Below are 21,138 nucleotides of genomic sequence, written 5' to 3' on the forward strand. Positions count from 1 at the left end.
TCGTTGATGGTCTGACGTTGCATTGTTTAAGATCCCTGTCTGCACAGGGAAAGCGGACATTGAGTTTGGCAGCTGAATTCCCAGGGTTGTGGATGGACAATGTGTGGTAAGGGTATGTCCAGTTGAAACCGGGGAGCGCGGGAAAGCGGACAGCGTTTATGCGATCGTTGGGATGTGTTTGACGGGGCGCAGAGGGTTGAATATAACTGATTTGGAATACCTGTCTACCTGATCTTATATGATTACTCCTACGATGACAGATACGGTTTGTTCGTAAGACGCGGGTATCAAAGCGTTGTAACAAGCTGCTCAATTATTTCTCTCGGACTCAAAAGTTGTCCGTGAAGCTTTTCCAATCAAGACAAAGCATGTAACAGAGACAAAGAATATTATAATTTACGTACCGACTGGCATCCACTACATGCGGGCGCCTTGGGGAACCCTATCAGAAATAAGTCCCTACATTTGAGGAGCATTCCCCTCTACAAGTCGTTTGGATCCGAACTCGGTGTTTCGACTTCGCGGACCTGGGTAACCCACTCGCCATCGGCAGCGACCTTGAACTTTGGGCATCGCATACAAGGAATGTGGCCGCAACAACAGGGTTTGTCGAACTTGACTGTGAAGGCCTTGCGCTCTGGGAACGAGTCATCAGCTTCATTAGCCCAAGCCTCGTCAGTCTCGCCGTCCTTGATCTTCCTGTAAGCCTTCCAGATCTTTTTGCGTAGCGAGTTATTTGGAGCCCCTTGGGATTGCGATGCTTTCGAATGTGCTGCCAATTCTATGCGCTCGCGGAGGTGGGAGCGGCCACAGTTGCAGCAGACGGAGCCGAAGAGAGACTGAGGAGGACCGCTGCGATCCGCCGGGAGAGACACCATGAACATCATCCCTCCCATGGGCGTGACGTCAACGTTGGTAGTCTGTGAAAGCGAAGTGATGACTGCTCCGCAGCTTTTGCACCTACAGCGGCCGAGAGGCCGGACTCGATTTGTTTGCTCAAACGCGTTTGCGACTCCACATCCTTGACATTCCCAGAACGAGTCTGCACTGACTCCGATTGGAGACGGGTATCGTGGAGTATGCATGGAAGCTGCGCAGTGGGAGTCTGTTTGTTGTTTTGGTACTGACGAGTCTGCAGAGAACCCGCCCTGCATTGGGGCAGACATTGCTGGTGGAACTATGAGGGAAGATGTACGAAGGAAACTGAAAATAGTGCTTTGGGGGTGGTAGTGTTGGGGATAGTCCTCTGTATAAATAATGGTCTCGCACTGTTGCACTGTGAATGTATATGCATTGTTTTCTCAGATACTTACAATAAGTTACAAACAATAGGACATTGTGTATGCATAGGACACGGTATAGTGTTGTAATAGCATCCCAAACGTGTGCAGCGTTGTGGGGAGTGTCTGTTTTCGGACTAGCGTAGAATGGGGTAGAAGTAGAGTGGGCTTCACCGCCAGCAACCCTTGGGAACCAAACAGTTAAATCTTTCCCCTCTTATCCTCCTCAGCTCCATCACCACCGTCAGCCTCTCTGTATAGAAGAACTCCATCTATCTGCTGCCCAGTTCCTCGTCTATAACTCTTCAGCCTCCGTCCTATACATTGGCCCAGTACTAGTTACTGTTCTGAAGCTCAAATCTCCTGCTCGTCACACTCTCGTTACCCTCGTTCTACACCTCACACTTCTCAAAGGGATCTTCAAACACACACCGTATCATCACCATGGATGATATGACCTCGCTGATGAGTGCCTTCCGCAAGGCTGAGGTCGACCCGGTAACAGGGTTGACCCAGTCCTTCGCGGAAGCGCACATCGATGATGTGGAGATGGCAGACGCGCATGGGGTGGAGGAAGAAGGCAATCCCCATCCCAATGGTAAGTACTGATCATAGGCTCAAAAGGCCTACGAATCCATTCTCAGCAACGCTAACTCTCCTCTGACAGGCCATCTGACTCTCCCTGGACTCGACCCAAAGATTCGGGCCATGATCTTCGAGGAGCTTTGGGGTGAAACGCCAGTGATCGAATCCTTCTTCAGGGGACATCCAATGTATGTGGGAAGGGGGGATACAAGGATGCCTGTGACGCGCCGTGAGAAAGAGGCTTTCATAGGCCATGGCCTTCCCACCTGGCTCCTGACGAGCAAACAGTTTCTAAACGAGGGATTGAAGCACTTTGCGGCCAAGGAAGTGAAGATATCGTGGAACCGCGCCGAAACCCCCGGGTACTGGGATGCAAAACTGCCACCTACCATCAAGAGATTCTGGAGCCGAAGCTTTGGCCTGCTGGAGCTGACTATCGGGGCCGCAAAAAAGATAAGCATTCAAGAATATCTAGACGATACCTTCCAGCGGGTCAAGGGCCTGGACCGAAGTGCTGGTGGCGATTTTGCTGACTTCGTTGATGCGCTACTGGATGCGGGGACTAAAGTGAGGCTTCTCCGCTTCAATATAATTCTCGACTACAATTGGATTCTTGACCAAAACTTCAAGTGTGGCATCTCATTGGTGCAAATGAGGAAACTGGCTCCCCTTCCATTGGAGCGTCTCATTATCGAATTCCGCTCAAACGCCCATCCATGGCGCGCGACATACGATATCGTCAGGAACAGTCGCTTTACTATGGCAATCAGGGCGGAGATCAATGGTGTGGTGCGGCATATCTTTGGCCACGATGCCGTGGAGAATGAAATATTGTTCGACCCAAACGACATCGAGTACTTTTCGAGCCAAGAGGAATACAACATCCAGATGCAGCAGATTGTGGCGAGTAGTCTGCTAAGGGAGTATGAGAACGTTATGAGGGAGCGGAAGGAGGAGCTGGCGGCTTCACAATACCGCCGCATCCCCGAGGATGACCCCTTCGAATACCTTGATTGCGGAGCGACGTTGCAATTCGATTGCAAGAAAGATGCAGACACGGCAATGGAGTAGGAAGCGAGGTATAACACATATGTTTCAAGCATCTGTACACTAGTTCTTTAATCGGTGATGGTTACCGTTGAGGCTTTACGGCATGTATGTGCTTGGTATAATCGTACTTCTCGCCATTGTACCCCTTCTCTGCTCTCTCCAACGTATATACGTATAAGTACGTGGATTTTTGGTTCTCAATATAAACATAAAGCAATAACGGCAATCATTTCACCTGTCGCGTCCAGAATACAAGTTCTTTTGTCAGCAATGGTAGCAATTCAGGATTGCTCTCCATCGTCTTGACTCCGTCTGCTCACCTAGTGTACGTACTACGTGCGCTGGTTTGGATACTTCATAGTATTCACATGACATACGGAGTTCCAGTATTATCACTGGGAATGTTTCTGCCATGTCTATCCGCTGTGGGTGGTGGAGGAGGTGATGGAGTGACGTTCCGGGTTCTGACGTATGATTGGACGCCAGGGGTGCTGGGGTCATTTCGCGCCGTCTCCCCATCCACGAATCCCTCCCCAGATCTCCAACATCACGACACGAGCTCCCAAACCTCCGGGTGATGTTCACCAACCACACGTCCATTGGGTTATGGGAACTTTGTCAGATTTGAATCCCTTATTTATGCCTGTTCCAGGTCCACTTCCTTCGCTCCGAACTTGATGTCACACTGAAGTTGCTGCCGAATTGCGACAATGGGGCTCGGAATCCTCGAAGATCACAAGCTGGAACATGTCCCGGGGACGGCATTCGTACTCGAAGACGAGCGCAGAAGAGAGGAAGAGCAAGCTATTGCAAGAGATGCAAACCTCAAGTATGATAAAACAGGCAAGATACTGCTGGTCCCACAGCCGTCAGACGATCCCAACGACCCTCTTGTATGTGCCATGTCCTTCTGAAACAGAAACATGAAGAAAATTAGCTCACTCGAGTTTGTCACGTAGAACTGGCCGCTTTGGAAGCGCGATATTATCCTTTTCATCCTCTCCCTTGTTTCCGTCATCGCCGCAACCCTCTCGCCTCTCCTCGCCGCGGACACCGTCTCCCTGGCCATATACTTCCGGCGTAACCTTACAGATATGGCACTCTTGACGGGTTATCACCTCCTCGGTGTCGGATTCGCAGGGTTTCTCTTTGTCCCATCGGCACGCATATGGGGGAAGCGACATTTATATCTTCTCGGAACCGTTATAGTGGTCTTCAGCAGCGCGTGGGGTGGGGGGAATGGGAAGAACTACAAGAGTCTGCTCTGGGCAAGGATATTCCAGGGAATCGGGCTTGCGCCATTTGAAGCTCTGGTCAACGCTAGCGTGGGCGATCTCTACTTTGTCCATGAGAGAGGGACGAGGATGGCTTTGAGCAACTTTGCTGTTTTCGGAGGGGCCTTCTTCACCCCTGTGCTAGTTGGAAAGATCGCGGATTCAATGGGCTATGAATGGGTGAGCAACAGCGACTCTTCTTGATAGTCACCCGCGCGACGGAAGGGAGCATGCTAATGGTAGCCAGACCTTTTACTTCGTCGCGATCTTTGCTGGAGCCATGCTTCCATTTGTCGTCTTCTTCGTTCCGGAGACAGCGTATAAGAGGGAGCAGCGCTTCGATATCGACACTATGGGGAATCTGATCACCACCGGGTCCCCGAAGAGACCCGAAGCCCGTAATGCGTCGTCGACAGAAACTTCACGTGGCAGGGACGAGGCCGGCAACGGCACTGAGACCATAAAACCTGAAGGAGAGAATACTGTCCAGGGAGTTGCAGCTGCGGACACCGGAAATGATCCTCCGCCTCCCAAGGCTTCGTGGAAGCAGTCACTCATGCCGTTCAATGGACGTAAGACCGACGAGCGATATCTGCACCTGCTCCTTCGACCGTTCTCACTATTCTTCCACCCAGGTATCCTTTGGGCTTGCCTAATCCAAGGCACCCTCATCGGCTGGACCGTCATGATCGGCGTCGTACTAGCAGGCATCATGCTCGGACCACCTCTTTGGTTCGGCGAAGTTGAAACCGGCTACATGTACACGGGGGCCTTCGTCGGCGCTGTTCTCGGTTTTGTTGTTTCTGGCCTGATAGCTGACTCATCAGCCAAATGGCTGACACGTCTGAATCACGGTGTTTACGAACCCGAGTTCCGTCTCGTGCTGGTCATCCCACAGCTGATCCTGGGGTGTGCGGGGTTGTACGGTTTTGGGTTCACAGCGGCAGACGCAGGAAGATACGGATGGTTCTGGCCAGACTTTTTCTTCGCTTTGGAGGTTATGGGAATGGTGTGCGGAGCTGTTGCAAGTGCGTTGTACATTGTTGATGCTCACCGTAAGTATTTGCCCTGCCTGATCTGTCTTCATATCTCTAGGAAGTGTGGCTGGCTAAATTGGTTCCTCCAGGTGATATGTCCATTGAAGGGTTTACCTGCCTGCTTGTGTTCAAGAACATCTTCTCCTTTGCGCTCACCTTCAAAGGCTTCGATTGGATTGTTGCAGGACAGATCAAACCGGTTTTCATGGCCGTGGCAAGCGTACAGGTTGGCGTATGCGCCCTGACGATTCCCATGTGTGAGTATTACTTTGCTTTCGATGAAGCAACCCTTGCGATTATGGGCCGTTTGCTGACGCAGCATAGATATCTTTGGGAAGAAGAACCGGAGCTTCTTCTGGAGACACAACGTCTTCTTCAAAGTGACAGACTGGATAGCAGATCGCTTGACGTTCTGGTGACACAAGCCGATAAGGGGGCAGTGTAGCTAAGGTGCAGGAGCAGCGCGGAGCTAATACCGGGAGGAAATGGTGCGTTCGAGCGTATGATAGCCCGGCGTCGGCATCGATGATTTAACGGATATATATTTTAATGGTAATGGTAATGGTAATGGGAATTGATTGATGGATGCATAGATGAAGAAAAGCATGTGTGTTAGGATCCTCCGCATCAGTTGATATGGTAGAGCTTGTGTTCAATGCGGATTCCCACTATATGCAAATGTCGCATTCACAGGTGACGTCTTTTTATCACCTATCCACCCAGAATGCTCCAAGGGAAGTGTACCTAGGTACTACAAGTATGTGGTGCATTGTCTGTGCACCCACCAATCATGTTCTCCGACTTACCATTACTCAGGCGCCGTCTTGGCAAAGTCAATTCCTGCCAGTGTTAGGTCCAACAACCGGTCCTCCAGCAACAACACCACACACGTCAGTTCCCCCCCATCGCCCTCTCCTCCCGCCGTCGGCTCGGGGCCAGCTTCGCATCACCATGTTGGCTCGCTCAGCGTTGCGCTCGGCTCGCTCGGTCGGCGCTGCAGCCCGGAATGCTGCCAGCAGAACACCCTCGGTACGCTCCGGTCATCCCACGACGCAGCTCCTCCGAGCTTCAATGCTTCCATCTCGGGAATTGCGCTGCTGCCAATGAGCTTTGCTGCTTCAATTGAAATATGTGCTGACGAATTGGCCCAACAGCGCTCCGCTTCCACCTCCAGCTCCACAGCCGAGGAAGCGGCCTCGTCCTGGAAGACGAACGCTCTCCCGGTCGGAGCCACGATGGCTGCCATCGGATCGGTTGCGTGGTACTATCATCTCTACGGACGCAATGTCGATGCCATGACGCCCGCCGAGGAAGGGTGAGTTCAATCCAGAGAAGGACGAAATGAGGGAATATGAGACGCAGAGCAATTGGAAACGATGGAAGCTAACGTGTGGTTCTCGCAGTCTCCACCCGACTCAATACCCCTGGGAACATGCGAAATGGTACAAGACATTTGACCATCAGGCGTGAGTCGGCATCCAGACTTTGCAGGTCTCGCACGTGCTAATATCAAATCTCCCAGACTCCGCCGTGGCTTCCAGGTCTACCGTGAAGTCTGCGCATCCTGCCACTCACTGTCCCGAGTGCCGTACCGCGCCCTTGTCGGTACGATCATGACCGTCGATGAAGCCAAGGCCCTCGCCGAGGAGAACGAGTACGATACCGAGCCGAACGACCAGGGCGAAATTGAGAAGCGGCCCGGAAAGCTCTCGGATTACATGCCCGCTCCCTATAAGAACGACGAGGCCGCCCGCGCTGCCAATAACGGTGCTCTGCCCCCGGATCTATCCCTCATGGTCAAGGCCCGCCACGGCGGCTGCAACTACATCTTCAGCTTGTTGACTGGTTATCCCGAGGAACCTCCTGCGGGTGCCGTCGTCCAGGAAGGTCTCAACTTCAATCCCTACTTCCCCGGTACCGGTATTGCAATGGCTCGTGTCCTTTATGATGATTTGGTTGAGTACGAGGATGGCACCAAGGCGTCGACGTCGCAAATGGCAAAGGATGTCACTGAATTCCTCAACTGGGCAGCCGAGCCCGAGGCGGATGACCGTAAGAAGATGGGCTGGAAGGTTTTGGCGGTGACGAGCGTGCTTCTTGCCCTCAGCGTGTGGGTTAAGAGGTGAGAACATTACCCAAAGTCGTTCTGTGTAAACGACGAGGCTAACAGCTGGATAGGTACAAGTGGGCCGGACTCAAGACCCGGAAGATCGTCTACAACCCCCCCTACACCGTCAAGGAAGCGCCCAGGCTACCCAAGGGACCTAACCAGTCATGATCGTCCTGTTGGAGCGCCAGGAACGATGATGTCAGCATCTTTGAGAGGGAAGCGATCGAATTAGACAGCGAGAGGAAGGGATGTGGCCTTGTGTCTTATACTCTGTACATTGTGCCAGCTACTACCTATCAGCTCAAAAGAAACAAGACTTCAGAAGATATCTCTCTGTTTGGGCTTTCTTTTGTCAATGGATTTGTTCTGTAATATGTATGTTGTGTGAGAGCGTTTTGTGATTATGATATCCTTGGTCTGAAGCGGAGGTGAGTGCTTCAAATCAGCACTTCCTTCCCCTGATGTTTCCATAGGTGCTGAATTACGTAGATGGTTGCATGGGAGACTTGGTATGTTTTCCAACTTCGGACCCTCCACATGCCCGCATCGAGGGATCAACGAAGATTTTAAGAAGAGCGGAAGGACGTGCGTGCGTATATAAGCGATCCTCTTCTTCTCCTCACTTGTTCTCTCTCCACCATCAGCGCCAGCTTGACGCGGATTCGGATTGAAGGGTGTCTAAAAAGGCAGCATGCGCAATCCTATGTGCCGGTGTTCGGCAAGAGACATTACGAGACATGATGTTCAGGAGACTATAATGAGGATGGTGAAGTTGAAGAAAGTGTCTTGTTGGCAGTCACTAGGGTGGGCTGCGTATATAGAGAGGTTCACTCCTGCTCTCAAGGTCTTCATATCACAATACCGTTGCCACTTTTAAAGAATTTCCAAAGTGGCAATAACCAAGCCGATGTGCACACAAGCGATTCAACTTTTGGGCATGTGCTGCTGAAAAGCGGCGGAAACAGATAGAAATACGTGAAGATGACTGAGATGTCCCGAGTGTGGTTTTCGGTATGTGATGGATGTATGGGAATCGGGAGAATCGGGAGAATCGGGATTTGAGTGGACATGTTGTGTTGATGAGCTTCATCACCAGCATAGACATGCGATCATATAAACCCATCGCTCTCCGCCTTCCCTACTCATTCCCTCTACACTGCATTGCAGCCTCTTGGTGGGTTTAAAACCGCGACCCTGAGGGAGTATGTTCCGGAATCCCGGATTGTCTTCGCCTTTGGCTGTTTGGGTCTGGGTTTGCTTCGGGAAGCATTGGGGCCGTATCACGATTTCAGATAGGTCGGTAGACGACCGTTAGTGAAAGGCATAGGTTTAGTCGTAAGGGTTCTATTGCGTTTCCATGGCCGCAGAGCTAAATGCAGTCAAGCCGACCTAGGTATGTTTCAGAGGCAAGGCTAGAGTTAAGAAGAGAGATTGAAGAGGGGGATAATGTAGTGGCACCGTGGATGATTGACAATACAGCGTGAAACGAGCATCTGCGCATAAAATGTGTTATGGAACATTAGCAAGCTACTTTGTCATCACACGCAACATTTTCTCCACTTTACTACAATGATGCCACTTCTTAATACGTACCTCTACAAACCATCTAAATTCCTTACACAAACCTCGACTTCAATGTTGTTCATTCGGAACGAAAGCTTATTACAGCCTGCTAACACTTCTGTTGTGCGCAGTGAGAGTAAGAATATAACACGCGCCGCTGCTGTCTTTGTACAATGTCCTCCGAACAACCCTCAGAGCTCATCGTGCCCGGGCGTTGGACCAGTCGGAGGAGGTCTTTCTGCACTCGATCCCCCGCCTACATTCCGATTAACCGTATATGGCAGCCGCGACACAAGATTTGCGATATTGATATACATCTCTTGCATAAGGTCAGCCTATCCCAAGCATCAGCATCATCCAAAACTCTCAACAAAACAGCAGCTGCTCAGAAACCACCACCTACCGTGCTCTCCTCGATGAAAACGCCAATCTCATCCGCATGATCCATCCGGTCGTTGACGCCAAAATGCCAATAACACCCCCGTTTCCCAGGCTTGCTGAAATCGAAATCGGGCAAGGTGCTAATGTTTTTAGTCACGGACTCGTCCGGACCGTGCATCGACGCCGTGTTCACGATGCCGTCGTTCTGGTACCAGTCGCCTACGAGATTTGGTCCTAGCAGGTTGATCTGGTCCTGGGTAAGGTCCTGTCCTCCCATTGCGTATACACTTGGCAAGAAGATGGGTATGACGTCCTTGCGGGGTATGTATTTCCCCGGCAGCGGGAGCTCGATGTTGTAATCAAGCTCTTGCAGGAGTCTGGTGAGGATCGCTTGTGTGACCCAAGTTACAAAACGGCGGAACTGGGTTATGTTTGTGACGACTATCCATCCAACATTGGGGACCCAGCGTATCATCCAGTTTGGAAGTATGGCACCGAAGAAGTCGCCTATTTTAGTAGGGAAGGATGCAATTGCATCCCTACCCCACTGAGGCCATCGTTCGGGAAAGGGAACCGTTGCATGGAAGGAGAAGGTGAAGTAGTAAACCTGTGTTGAGGGGTTGCCTGCTTTGACAGCGAGGTCGTGGACACCTTCGATGCTGTTATCGTAGAGGGCGGTTTTGTTGGAGTTCAGCCATTTCCATACAGGGCCAGGGTCCGATTCCAGACGCTTGCGCATGTCATCGAACGTTTCGTCTGCCTTTTTTCGGATGCCCCAATGGTCGAGCTGAAGGTCGTAAGCCCTTTTATCCGGGGGATAGAAGGATGCTGCCGCGAAGAGTCTCGCAAAGAGTTTAATAGCTTGCTCCTTTGATTGCTACGGATTCGGTTAGCTTCGATAGATAGAATATGACGCTCCCTTGCGAAGACGGCGAGTGTAGTTATGTAGATACCTACAGAGAGGAAATTGTAGAATGCATTTATGATGGTCGTTCCCTTGTGCGGGGTTCCCAAGGTCGTGACCGAAATGGTCCAGTCGTCTCTTCCTGGCTCACTGAAGTACCTGGGGTGCAACGTTCCTGCGCCGCGCTCCATCAAGCTGATGAGGTAGCGGACTGTGTTTCCCCCTTGAGAGTGGCAAACAAAATGCACTTTGTGGTTTCTCTTCCACGTCCAGTTCTGAAAGCTTGGTGAGTTTGAAACGAGAATCGCTCGTCTCCGACCCGTGGTAGTGGTTTGTTCTGGCGCAGCTTCTGGATTTGCATCAAAGTACGTACCATAATCAACGTCTACGTCATGGACTTCGTCAACCATGCCGGTCGTCGGATTGACGGTGCTGAATCTTGCAGCAGTTAGCTCAACAATGATGAAAATGTGTTGGATCGACACATACTTTCCAAACGTAAGCTGCCGGTACAACTCGCAAGCGCGTTCCCAGTTGGAAGATATCGGTGCAACCGGGGAGATGATAACCGTGTATCCTGCGTCTGCTAGGATTTTTGGTATGTCTCTCACGCCGCCGAAGTAATTGAGGGCGCCGAATAAAGGCGCGCCCCAGCCAGAGAATCCCGGCACTGGGCTATATTAGACAGATCGATGCGTTTAGGGCTGTTCGGAACATCTACCAAGTACGATTGGCACCGTCTTGTTCTCGGGTAGGATGTTTTCAACCTCTCGAGCGAGATTGCGCAGATTAACAAGGCCATCTGGGTTATCGAGCATCTGAGCTAGCACATCAATGCCGAACAGCCCGGCTACTGTAAAGATATGGAGAAAAGCTGGAATAAGCAACATAATGTCTGTAGCTGACTTCCGCTTCAAATACACAGTAAGTAGTAGATGAGTGACATTGACGTAGTTAAGACTACCTTTGTAGACCGCTTAAGCCTGCCTTGATTGGATAAGATGAAGCTCACATGTTGCAGTGTTCACCGTAGCTCTAGAACGGACGCTTTCATCACATGCTTAAATGCTCAAGAGGTTCCAAAGGTTCTCTACAAGTGATAGCTTACCTGATATCCCTCTTTTCGGGCGACCCCGCCTAGCCAGCATCGAGCAACCCGCAATACGCTTTGTGCGCACTGTCGTCCACATGCCTAAGTGCCCTTGTAAACCAACAGTGACATCATCATGAGTGTAACGCAATGACAGATACGATCGCCTGAGTCCGCTGCGGAGTTTTGAGGATGGGACCTACCACAGTACAACAATGTCCGACAAACGGATACCGACTCTTTTCAGAAGATATTGACATCAGGTGGGTTTCCTCTGGAGCAATCATGTGACATGATCGAGCGTCACGTGATGTTGTCTTCACTGGCCACGCAATCTGGTGAACAGAGTTGTTGCATGGTGTTGTGGAAGTATGGGCGTTGATGATGTGTTTGGTCAAATGCAAGCATGACACCAAAACGGTGGATATCGACTAGAGTATTGAACTGAAAGGCGAGTCGGCAGTATACTGTGTAGTCCTGTAACAGTCTCAGCTTGAGCCTCATGCGATGACGTATACCCAAGAGACGTGCAATGAGAGAATGATCACAATCATAGCTCCAAACCGGCGTATGCTTGAGCATTCTTGGGAAATGTCTTGATCAGGTTCAAGGCCAGAAGGGGGTACGTGGTGCGGTCTGTTTGAGATGGCATGGGAAATGGCCAAGTCACCCGATTCTTGGCGGAGGAGGCTCGGGCAGAGCAGTCAGCTGCATCGTGGGGGTGCCTTGATCCCAATCGAGCAGGAATTCGGGAGTCTCCAAAGAGCAGCCTGAGCAGTACAAGTATGCTGTATATGTCCTGAGCGGTGATTATAGCGGCCATGGTGCTGTGATTGGAGGTCGGAATATATTGTACCCCGCGATGGGCAGGAGAGGTTGGAGCGTGGGAGCCAATCTGGATGATACACGGCGCCTTGTTGTAGTGTGATTGGAGGGCATACCTAGTCGACGACCTGGTGAACAGGAGGCTCTGGTCTCGAATACCTCAAGATGCACTGCTGGTGAACTACTCGGCCAAGGCACCGACGACGTCGTCCATGTTGGGCGTGTGCAGGTGCCTGTCCAGGGGGGAAACGGTCTTTTGAAGGTGTTCATCACTTAAGGATATACATACTATGGTTACGTGATTGAGGCGCGGGACGGACGGTGACGGCAAATGGCGTGCTGTTTTGCACCAAGTCCCGTCATGGTGAGGTCTGGCGGACTCTGGGATGGGAGACATGCCCCCAGGTGGGAGAAGGGGTGGCACGGGGCCGTGGCAGCGGGCGCGTCAGGTGTCCTCCTCCTTTCGACTGAGCCACTGAGGCATCTCGATCATGTACAGAGAAAAGAGATACTCAGGGAACAAGACGGAGCGGAGGGTATGCAAAAGACAAGAGAGCACTCGTCCTCATCATCCCCATTGTTATAAGAAACTGTCGCTGCTGTTCCCCCGGCGCGTCGTCGCGACCATATGGGATCACCTTGACGATAAGCCCTGCCGATAAGTCCAGGCGCTAAGCCCGTTTCGAATCCCCCAGTCATCCACCCTCTACCTACCTACCTACCTACACTCCCCTACCTTCTCTCCTCCAAGCGGCCGCCCTTCTCTCCAACAACTTCTCTCAAGTGCTCCCGCCTTCCTACACCCTTCTTCGCTCTTCCTGCCACCTCTCTTTGCACCCTTCACCCTGCCTCGTTTGCTTTCTCCCCTCCGTACTCTCTCGCACCCTTCGCCGCCCAGGCCAGCGTCCCGCCCAAGGGTAGCTTGCCGCCATCATTCGTTCACCCGTCCACCCGTCCACCCCGTCCCCCATCCAGGCCTCGATAGCCCTTAATCCCCTGCCTGTTATATAGGCACCGACCCTTTGGCCGCCTTCCCCGGACACCATCCGCCTTGTCTGTCCTCTTCCAAGCCATCCACCTGCGCATATACAAAGCCCAGGCCGTGTCCTGTTCCTCAACCGCTTCACCATTCCCTAGCTCGCTGCTCAGAGCTCGCGAGTGCCACCGCGACCGCCAGCTTTCCCCGACGCTCCCTCGTTCCGCCCAGTTACGTCTCATGCACAACGTTCTTACTTCGGTGCTGTATCCGCATCTCCGTTGGTAATTGAACACTCGGTTCTCTGAGAGGTGGAACACGCATCTTTCAGGCTGGTCCGCCCGCCCTGCTCACCATGTCGACTCGAGACTCTCCGCCGTACAAGCCGCGGCGGGCCGAGTCAGGCTCGTCGAGAGCATCGGATGCTGTCGTCCGCATTGGCGATTTCCAGCGTATGGAGCATATTGGGAAGGGGAGCTTCGCCGAGGTCTATCGGGGCATCCATATTGTACGTGCTTGGCTACACTTCGTGCCGGGCGAGGCTGCCTTTCGCACAAAACTGATGCTGATTGTGAGCCACAGGAGAAGCGGCAGGCCGTTGCCATCAAATCCGTCAACATGAGCAAGCTGAACAAAAAGCTCAAAGACAACCTGATGGTCGAGATATCCATCTTGCGCAGCCTGCATCATCCGCACATTGTGTCCCTGATAAATTACTATGACTCTCCACCCACGGCCCGGATGCATATCGTCATGGAGTTCTGTGAGCTTGGGGATTTGTCCGCCTTCATCAAGAAGCGTGACTCGCTAGCAAAGCATCCCTCGACTCAACGCATGATGGAGAAATATCCAAACCCGCCCGCTGGCGGCCTCAACGAAGTCGTTGTACGCCACTTCACCAAGCAGATGGCAAGTGCCCTCGAGTTCTTGCGCTCCAAGGATTATATCCACCGGGACCTGAAGCCACAGAACCTGCTCCTGACTCCTTCTTCCATGTATTACTCGCAGAGCGGCACGCTCGAGCGCATGCCCTTGGTTGCCGATGGAAGCTCTCTGATTCCCGCAAGTGGTATCGCTTCTCTTCCCATGCTTAAGATTGCCGATTTTGGCTTTGCCAGGCTGTTGCCCCAGACATCGCTGGCGGAAACTCTTTGCGGTTCCCCGCTGTACATGGCGCCAGAGATCCTGCGTTATGAGAAATATGATGCCAAAGCCGATCTGTGGTCCGTTGGAACCGTCATGTATGAGATGGTCACCGGCAAAGCCCCCTTCAGAGCAAGTAATCACGTTGAGCTGCTTCGGAAAATTGAAGAGCAGAGAGACCGTATCAGATTCAACGAAGGAAACGTCATCAGTAGGCCCATGAAAGACTTGATTCGTGCTCTGCTGAGGCGAACGCCACTGGAGCGGATGAGTTTCGATAAGTTTTTTAATGACCCTGTAGTCGTTGGTGAGATTCCCGGGCTCGTCGACGAGGACCTGCCGCATCAAGTGGAGGATTCTCTTGTCAAACCTAGGCAGAGTCAGAAGCTGCCTGTGGGTGTGGAGCGGCGAGCGCAGGAGAGTCCATACTCACAGTCGCCAAGAGAGAAGTCCTCATTTGGAGCCACACCTCCGTCAAGGCCAACTTCCTCTCGGAATACGAGCGGACAGCAATACGGCAGTACTCCTCCGCGTCCGTCATCAGGACGGCGAATGAGCAACACCCCGATGCCCACGATTGAGCAGGTTACGCCGCAGCGCGAGCGACGCCCTACTCTTCCGACCGCAACGACTGCTCCGGTTCGTCCAGCCACGATGAGCGATCGTGAGCGGGCTCTCACTTTTGCAACTTCTGGGCGTCGGTATAGTCGGGGAGAGGCGTCTGGCCCAGCGACTGACTCGAAAGCAGAGCCAGGTAATGACAGAGTGCCCAAGCGATCCGAGACGGGAGCAATGAGAGAGAGGGCGGAAAGAGTCGGCCAAGACAGTGCCATTGACGATGGTTTTGTGTTTGTGGAGAAGAGGCGTGTAGAGATTGATGCCCTCGCCGACGAGATTGCGGCTAGCCCACACGCCGCACGTGACCGTATTTCACTTCGTGACGCTGGTATGAAACGCCGCGCCACCACCCAGGGGTCGCCTACCTCTACTACGGGAGCTACAGTTCCGTCCAAAGCCATCCAAATCCAGCAAAAGCCCTTCCACCAGCGAGGCAGTTCGGGACGCCAGTATCGGCCTAGCTTTGAAAGCGCAACGTCCGCCTTGTCGAAAGCAATGAATATGGTCACTATCCGAGGCCTCGGGCTTTCACCACCAATGCTGAAGGGTGTTTCGCCACCGCAGGGGTACGCAGCGTTCCCAGCCTATCCCGCCGCCCAGAGCAGTCTGGTGGTCGTCGGGGAACCCGGAAAGACGGTTGCCAAGGATGAGGATACTGCCATGATTGACAAAGTGGAGGAATTGGCCCATCTCAGCCATATCGTGTACGGCTTCGCCGAGGTGAAGTATACGCAACTCGTGCCGAACCCACCGAGCGAGACTGGAGCGGGCAATGGTGCCAGGCGAAACATTGACGATGATGACGACGACGACGAAGACCTCACTCTTGACGCCATTATCCAGCTTTGCGAGGAGGCACTCGTGCTCTATTGCAAGGCACTGGGTCTCCTCAACAAGGCCATGCACGTAACAGGGACGTATTGGAACCGTCGTCATCGAAGAAGCTCCTCCCCAACCGCCGGCAGCCGCACCGTGGCACCCCCGGATCGCTTGAACCACATCGTCTCTTTCGTGCGAGATCGTTTCAATGAATGCTGTGTAAAGTCGGAAATTGTGGCTCGCAAGCTCAAGCAAGCGCAGAAGCAGGTGTCTCCAGACCATCCAGCTCATCCCTCCAATCTCTCCGTGCAGTCTGGGTCAGCCAACACCATCGGCTCGGCGGATAACATCCCCTTGTCGACTGGCGTTACCGCAGAGAAACTCATGTACGAGAGGGCATTGGAGATGAGCAGGTCAGCTGCGGTCAATGAACTCGTGGGAAAGGATCTTGATGGCTCCGAGAGAAACTACTTCACGGCGATCCGCATGCTGGAGGCTATCTTGGAGGAGGAGGAGGAGAGTCCAGCTGACAGGAACGAGAATGAGGATATCAATGGGCTCGAGTCCGAGGATCGACAATCCATCCTCAATCGTAAGGGCTCTTCCTTTTTGCCTATCATACTTGCACTGACACGGAGACAGTTCTGGATAGCATGAAATCCCGCCATCGTGCACTGGAGAGGAAGATCAAGGCGGCGGCGGAAGCGGCCAAAACGACGAAGCGGAATTCCATCACGGGCGCACCTGGATCCTATCCGCCGAGTCGCAGCCCCAGAGGCTAGATGAAGCAGCCACAAGCTGTCGGCGCGCATGTTTCGCGTTGCATATGATAAGGCGGCGATCGAGACTCTCATGGTGTTTGCCCTTCCTATATCGAGCGCACAATGGTTCCGGCTACTGTCTATGAGACACTGACATATTGCATCCCTCCGGCGTTCATGTTGATGCGGCTTTCGAAGGGTCGAAGGCCTGGTTTTCTACTCTCTTCTCAATCTACTACTCTGCTTCGCTGTTCAATGATACCAGGTCTCGCGGTCTCGCACAGGGTTCCGGTGTCATGGGATATGGCAGCGATTGTGGGCTTGGGTTTGATTTTCTGGAGTCACGGCATGGAACAAGTTTCTATTTGTTTTGTTTCGCATTGTCCCGCCGCTCTTTACGCAGTTTGCCGGCGTTGTCTTCCGCTGTCGTTTGCACGTCGGGAAGCAGATTTGAGAGCCACGCTTTCTTCATTTACTCCCGTTTCTGCTTTTATATACGGCGTTGTTTTCATCATAGTCATTCATCTTGTCATCAGGGTCACGGGAGCATCATGGTTCGCAATTGTGGGAATTGGGCTCAGCTGGGATCTGGCAACACGGGCGGCGTCGTCGGAAGGATCGCTCGGTGGCTACTTTTGGCCGTCATAGATTGGTGCGGGTGCGTACTACCTTTCGAAGATGGGATTGGGTGGGATCGTTTTCGGGGTCTTGGGTGGATACTGTGAATGGTTCCGGGCGTACAGACTTGAATCAATCAGAATCAATATAATTGGTATATACTATCTCCAATGCGCTGGTGAATTGTAGGCTCGTTCAATGTTGGGGGTGTGCGTGATGCTGCCGGATCACGCCCCGGTTTCCGCCACATCGCTTGGATCCCTGGGTCCCGAGACAACTGAAAGAGAGTTTCCTATTAGGGAGAACGTGAGGATAGGAGAATGGGCGAGGTGGTCGAACTTGATGTCTTCCAGGTTTGGGGAAGCTCACTCCCGTGGATCTGGATTTTACCGCATGAGGTAAAGCATCTGAGCTTGTTATCGATAACAGAGCTCTCGCTGTCCGATTCTGGGGGGTCTGCGAGGAGTTCTCTTTTCATAATCCATCCATGGCGCCGAGGGATGGGATTGCCTAAAACACTGGAGATGAAAAGATACTTCACTTGCTGCACAGCCTAGGCAGGTGCTGGAATGCGGAAGTAGCGCCCCCCTTGGACCCCCGACGGACGACCTCCAGCTCAGCTCGACGTCGGCGTCTCCGCCTTGCATGTGAAGAACAAGACTGCTGGTGCTGTCTCATTTCGTCACGCCACATCACGCCCAAACATGCTGTGATTTGCGGCTGCGAGTTGCAAGCCATTCTTTTCGCATTGTACACAAGAGCGAGGAAGTCAATTGGGCGGCGTCATATTTACAAGATATCGGATATCTGGCCGTTCGCACCAAAGAACGCGAAACCGACTCGAAGACCGTCCAGCCTTCCCTCGACCACAATCGCATACCCACCTCGACAATGCACATGTCCGACGACACAGGACCTTCAAGCACCCTCGCATCGTCCGAAATAGAGCACCTCGAGCTCTTCCGCCGCTCCCCGCACCCGTACCACCGTCATCAACACCGCTCGAGTCCCAGTGGGCCCCCTTCGTCCAAATCCTCAATCGACAACTCCCTCCGCACAACACCCGTCGCAATCTCCGACGAAGATGGGAGAAGGAGGCGGAGGAGAATATCTCAATCGCCCAGTGCGAGCGGCACCGAGGCCGACGACGAGGCTTACGCTTTCGTCAAGGCCCTACCTGCGCCTCCGCTGCGGCCAAGAAAGGGGTTGAGAGACGTAAGGGGGGCTGGGGTGGAGGGCCCGTCTATGAGTCCGCTTTTGACGCCTAGTCAGGTGGATGAGGAAGGGAAGAAGTATGGGGTGGAGTATTTTAGGAGGAGGAGGGGGAAGGGCAGTGTTGGAGAGGAAACGGCGACGTTGGATGAGGAGGCGAGGAAAGCAAGAGAGAGGTATATCAAACGCAGGAGGAATGAGTTGCTGAGGAGGACGACGGAGACGGGGTTGTTGGTGTGCATTGCTGTATTGACGGTGAGGGGTTGTGGTTGTTGGAGGCAGCTATGGGAGAGGTGGTATAGAGGTTTGACAGACCAGGAGTATGGCTTGGGTCAAGAGGCTGACTGATGGCAGAGCTTCTCACATATGCTTGCGTGATTGCGGGACTACTTGGTCTCTACCCCCTGAGACTACTCATATACTCGAAAAGAAGAGGTCCGAACACACAGCTACTGCAACGTCCTTGGATTCGAATCCCCTCCGCCTTCGATCCGGCGACAATCCTATATCCGCCCATCATCCCAGTACTAATATCGATATCACTGTACCCCTCAATGGAGAAGATCTTACTCCCCAACATCATCCTCGGTCTCGCCGCGCTTCCCTCCCGACTTATCCCCTTCGCGCGATCCGGCGATAACTACACCTACTCATCTCTCCACTGGCTCCTTTCCATCCTCCCGCTCTTTGTTTCCGAAAACACCGCCTTGGTTTCAAAAGTTCACGCAACAACCCCATACAAACTCAAACTACCCGGCCCGGAAAAGGGGCTCCATCCCGAGGTCTTGGCCACCCTCTTCGCACTGCACCACGCCCTCCTCCCTCCGCTCCATTATCTCACAACGACCAGTCTACTGCCAGCCGAACTGCAGCTTCTTTCCATCGGACTCATCAATCTGCTCCTCTTCGCCGAATCCCCTCAAGCCATCATCCTGCGCACGATAGTCTGGGTGGGCGGTCTGGGCCTCTTCATCCTCTGCGGCAAAGTCCTCAGTTGGAATGTGGCTCTTGCTCGGATACCACGATGGCGTTTCCGTCGCGCGGGCCAGATGATTAGGAATCGGCAGTCCTTTCTAACTGCGTTGACGAAGGGGTTGAAGCGGCGGTCTCGGAGTGCGGGAAGCGCCAGTCGAGACAGTGATGCTGATGATGATGAGGATGAGTTCCCTGGTGTTGGGATCAACAGTTCTTTCAAGAAGACGCAAGATTTGACTCTGAATATGTTGATTGGGGGACGAGGGGGAAATGGCCTGGTTGATAAGGAAATCAAATCTGCGATTGAGCCAAAGAGACCTGCCTTTGCGGAACCTGCCAATGACGTCGAAGGGACCACGCCCCCGAGAAGAAGAAATACACTGCCAACTCTGCCATCCCAGGACAACGTCACCGCTCCCTCTCGAAGTCTCCAACATCGCCGTCGTCGAGGCAAATGGGTCGCTCAGTCGTTCCTCGCACTCACGCCTCGCCAAGCCGTGCTCCGGAAATGGGGATACGCAGCATACTTTTACGCCGTCGTTATATTCCTGACATTGGGGCCTATTCGCTATCTTATGGCTCATCAAGCCCTCGACGGACAGGACCCTTTTGGCTGGGCAATCGGATACCTCTTCGGCAACACGCCGTCGTTTCGATTCTTCGTCTTCAACCACAACCTCCAATCCTGGATCCCACTCCCGCCTCTACCCGACGGCCCCGTCCCTCCAAACCCACTCCTCACAAGGCTTAACCGTTACCTCCTCCCTTCATCGCTGCACCTTTCCCCCGGCCCGGCGTCCACCCGCCTCCTCCTGACTCTCTACCTTCTGATCGTCTTGATAGCAGGCCTCACACTCGTCCTCTCCCTCCCCTTCCTCTCCGCCACCATCCCCTTCTTCCCAACGCCCGACGTAGACACGCGCCGCAAAACCTTCCACTTCACCATGGTCGCCCTCCTCCTCCCGACACTCTACATCGACCCTTTATTCCTCCACCTCGCCCTTGCACTCGTCCTCGCGCTCTTCATCCTAGCGGATCTGGCCAGGGCCGCAATGGTGGCCGGGATTGGACAGAGGATTGCACGGTTCCTGACGCCGTTTGTGGATGGCAGAGACCTGAGGGGTCCCGTCGTCGTGAGCCATTTCTTCCTCTTGGTGGGGTGTGCGGTGCCCGTTTGGTTGGGGTTGGCCGGTGTGGAGCGCGACGTTAGTGCCGGACCTTGGAGGGGGTGGGATCTCGTCTCCATGACTGGCGAGACTGGGGTGAAGGAGGGGAGTGGTGGAAGGGACGTCTCCCTCGTTGCCGGCGTCGTGTGCGTGGGCATGGGCGACGCGGCGGCCAGTCTTGTCGGACGGCGGTGGGGGAGACGAAAGTGGCCCTGGGCAGGGGGCAAGAGTCTTGAGGGCAGTGCTGCGTTTGCCGGTGCGGTCATGTTGGGGTTGGTGGTGGGGAAAGTGTGGTTGAGGGTTGGGGGGTGGGAGGATACCCATCGTGCAGGCTCAGTGGCCGAGGGTGGCCTTGGAGGAGGAGGAGGAATATCGGAATGGAGTGGCGTTCTCCTGAAATCGCTCCTCTGTGCTCTGGGCGCCAGCCTCAACGAAGCCGTGCTCACGGGCGGCAACGACAACGTCATTGTGCCTATTCTGTTGTGGATCCTCGTTCGGGGCGTTGGGCTCTGAGGGATGCAGGGGGAAACTATACAGATACTTAATCAAGAGATTTGTAACATCCCAGCCATTTGTTTTATTATCACCAGTGAATCTGGTTGGAGTCGTGTGGTCTTATTTATTGATATGTTGATTCTATGATACAGTCATCTAGTTGTACTAGATATGCGGGAGATTCCTTTGCATGAAGGGAGAAACCCGCCCACTCTTGAAAGCGTTGCGTCCTTTCCTTTATGATCCGCTATGGAGT

The 21,138-nt window shown here is 53.3% G+C and overlaps 7 protein-coding genes across 7 annotated transcripts; 5 read left to right on the forward strand and 2 right to left on the reverse strand.

Annotated features, from left to right (window-relative positions):
* Positions 1-482: 482 nt before the first annotated feature.
* EI97DRAFT_438180 (uncharacterized protein) lies at positions 483-1,166 on the reverse strand (the record flags this gene model as incomplete). Its single annotated transcript, XM_033799476.1, has 1 exon — positions 483-1,166. One exon carries the CDS (start codon positions 1,164-1,166, stop codon positions 483-485), a length of 684 nt encoding a protein of 227 aa, XP_033658267.1.
* A 558-nt stretch (positions 1,167-1,724) lies between these two features.
* On the forward strand, positions 1,725-2,944 carry EI97DRAFT_471705 (uncharacterized protein; the record flags this gene model as incomplete). The annotated part of the gene is made up of 2 exons (XM_033801835.1): positions 1,725-1,878; positions 1,948-2,944. 2 exons carry the CDS (start codon positions 1,725-1,727, stop codon positions 2,934-2,936), a joined length of 1,143 nt encoding a protein of 380 aa, XP_033658268.1. The 3' UTR covers positions 2,937-2,944.
* Positions 2,945-3,463: 519 nt separating this feature from the next.
* On the forward strand, positions 3,464-5,887 carry EI97DRAFT_428836 (MFS transporter-like protein). Its single transcript, XM_033797303.1, has 5 exons — positions 3,464-3,808; positions 3,875-4,369; positions 4,437-5,244; positions 5,316-5,483; positions 5,551-5,887. Exons 1-5 carry the CDS (start codon positions 3,626-3,628, stop codon positions 5,643-5,645), a joined length of 1,749 nt encoding a protein of 582 aa, XP_033658269.1. The 5' UTR covers positions 3,464-3,625; the 3' UTR covers positions 5,646-5,887.
* Positions 5,888-6,177: 290 nt separating this feature from the next.
* EI97DRAFT_367365 (cytochrome c1, mitochondrial precursor) lies at positions 6,178-7,504 on the forward strand (the record flags this gene model as incomplete). Its single annotated transcript, XM_033795085.1, has 5 exons — positions 6,178-6,255; positions 6,381-6,541; positions 6,630-6,692; positions 6,749-7,348; positions 7,405-7,504. 5 exons carry the CDS (start codon positions 6,178-6,180, stop codon positions 7,502-7,504), a joined length of 1,002 nt encoding a protein of 333 aa, XP_033658270.1.
* A 1,780-nt stretch (positions 7,505-9,284) lies between these two features.
* EI97DRAFT_446938 (lipase) lies at positions 9,285-11,002 on the reverse strand (the record flags this gene model as incomplete). The annotated part of the gene is made up of 4 exons (XM_033800064.1): positions 9,285-10,157; positions 10,238-10,622; positions 10,674-10,854; positions 10,906-11,002. 4 exons carry the CDS (start codon positions 11,000-11,002, stop codon positions 9,285-9,287), a joined length of 1,536 nt encoding a protein of 511 aa, XP_033658271.1.
* Positions 11,003-13,529: 2,527 nt separating this feature from the next.
* EI97DRAFT_368184 (kinase-like protein) lies at positions 13,530-16,437 on the forward strand (the record flags this gene model as incomplete). The annotated part of the gene is made up of 3 exons (XM_033795121.1): positions 13,530-13,583; positions 13,658-16,247; positions 16,298-16,437. The coding sequence occupies 3 exons, from the start codon at positions 13,530-13,532 to the stop codon at positions 16,435-16,437; spliced, it is 2,784 nt and encodes a 927-aa protein (XP_033658272.1).
* A 1,221-nt stretch (positions 16,438-17,658) lies between these two features.
* On the forward strand, positions 17,659-20,900 carry EI97DRAFT_471743 (uncharacterized protein; the record flags this gene model as incomplete). The annotated part of the gene is made up of 3 exons (XM_033801836.1): positions 17,659-18,550; positions 18,601-20,712; positions 20,752-20,900. The coding sequence occupies exons 1-3, from the start codon at positions 17,926-17,928 to the stop codon at positions 20,898-20,900; spliced, it is 2,886 nt and encodes a 961-aa protein (XP_033658273.1). The 5' UTR covers positions 17,659-17,925.
* Positions 20,901-21,138: the final 238 nt, after the last annotated feature.

This window comes from Westerdykella ornata (assembly GCF_010094085.1).
Source record: "Westerdykella ornata strain CBS 379.55 unplaced genomic scaffold EI97scaffold_1, whole genome shotgun sequence".
NCBI classification, from domain to species: Eukaryota; Fungi; Ascomycota; class Dothideomycetes; order Pleosporales; family Sporormiaceae; genus Westerdykella; species Westerdykella ornata.

Coding starts and splice junctions, on each gene's coding strand:
- EI97DRAFT_428836 (XM_033797303.1), top strand. CDS start 3,626: ATGGGGCTCGGAATCCTCGAAGATCACAAGCTGGAACATGTCCCGGGG. Junction 4,370..4,436: donor ATTCAATGGGCTATGAATGG/GTGAGCAACAGC, acceptor AATGGTAGCCAG/ACCTTTTACTTCGTCGCGAT. Junction 5,484..5,550: donor CGCCCTGACGATTCCCATGT/GTGAGTATTACT, acceptor GACGCAGCATAG/ATATCTTTGGGAAGAAGAAC.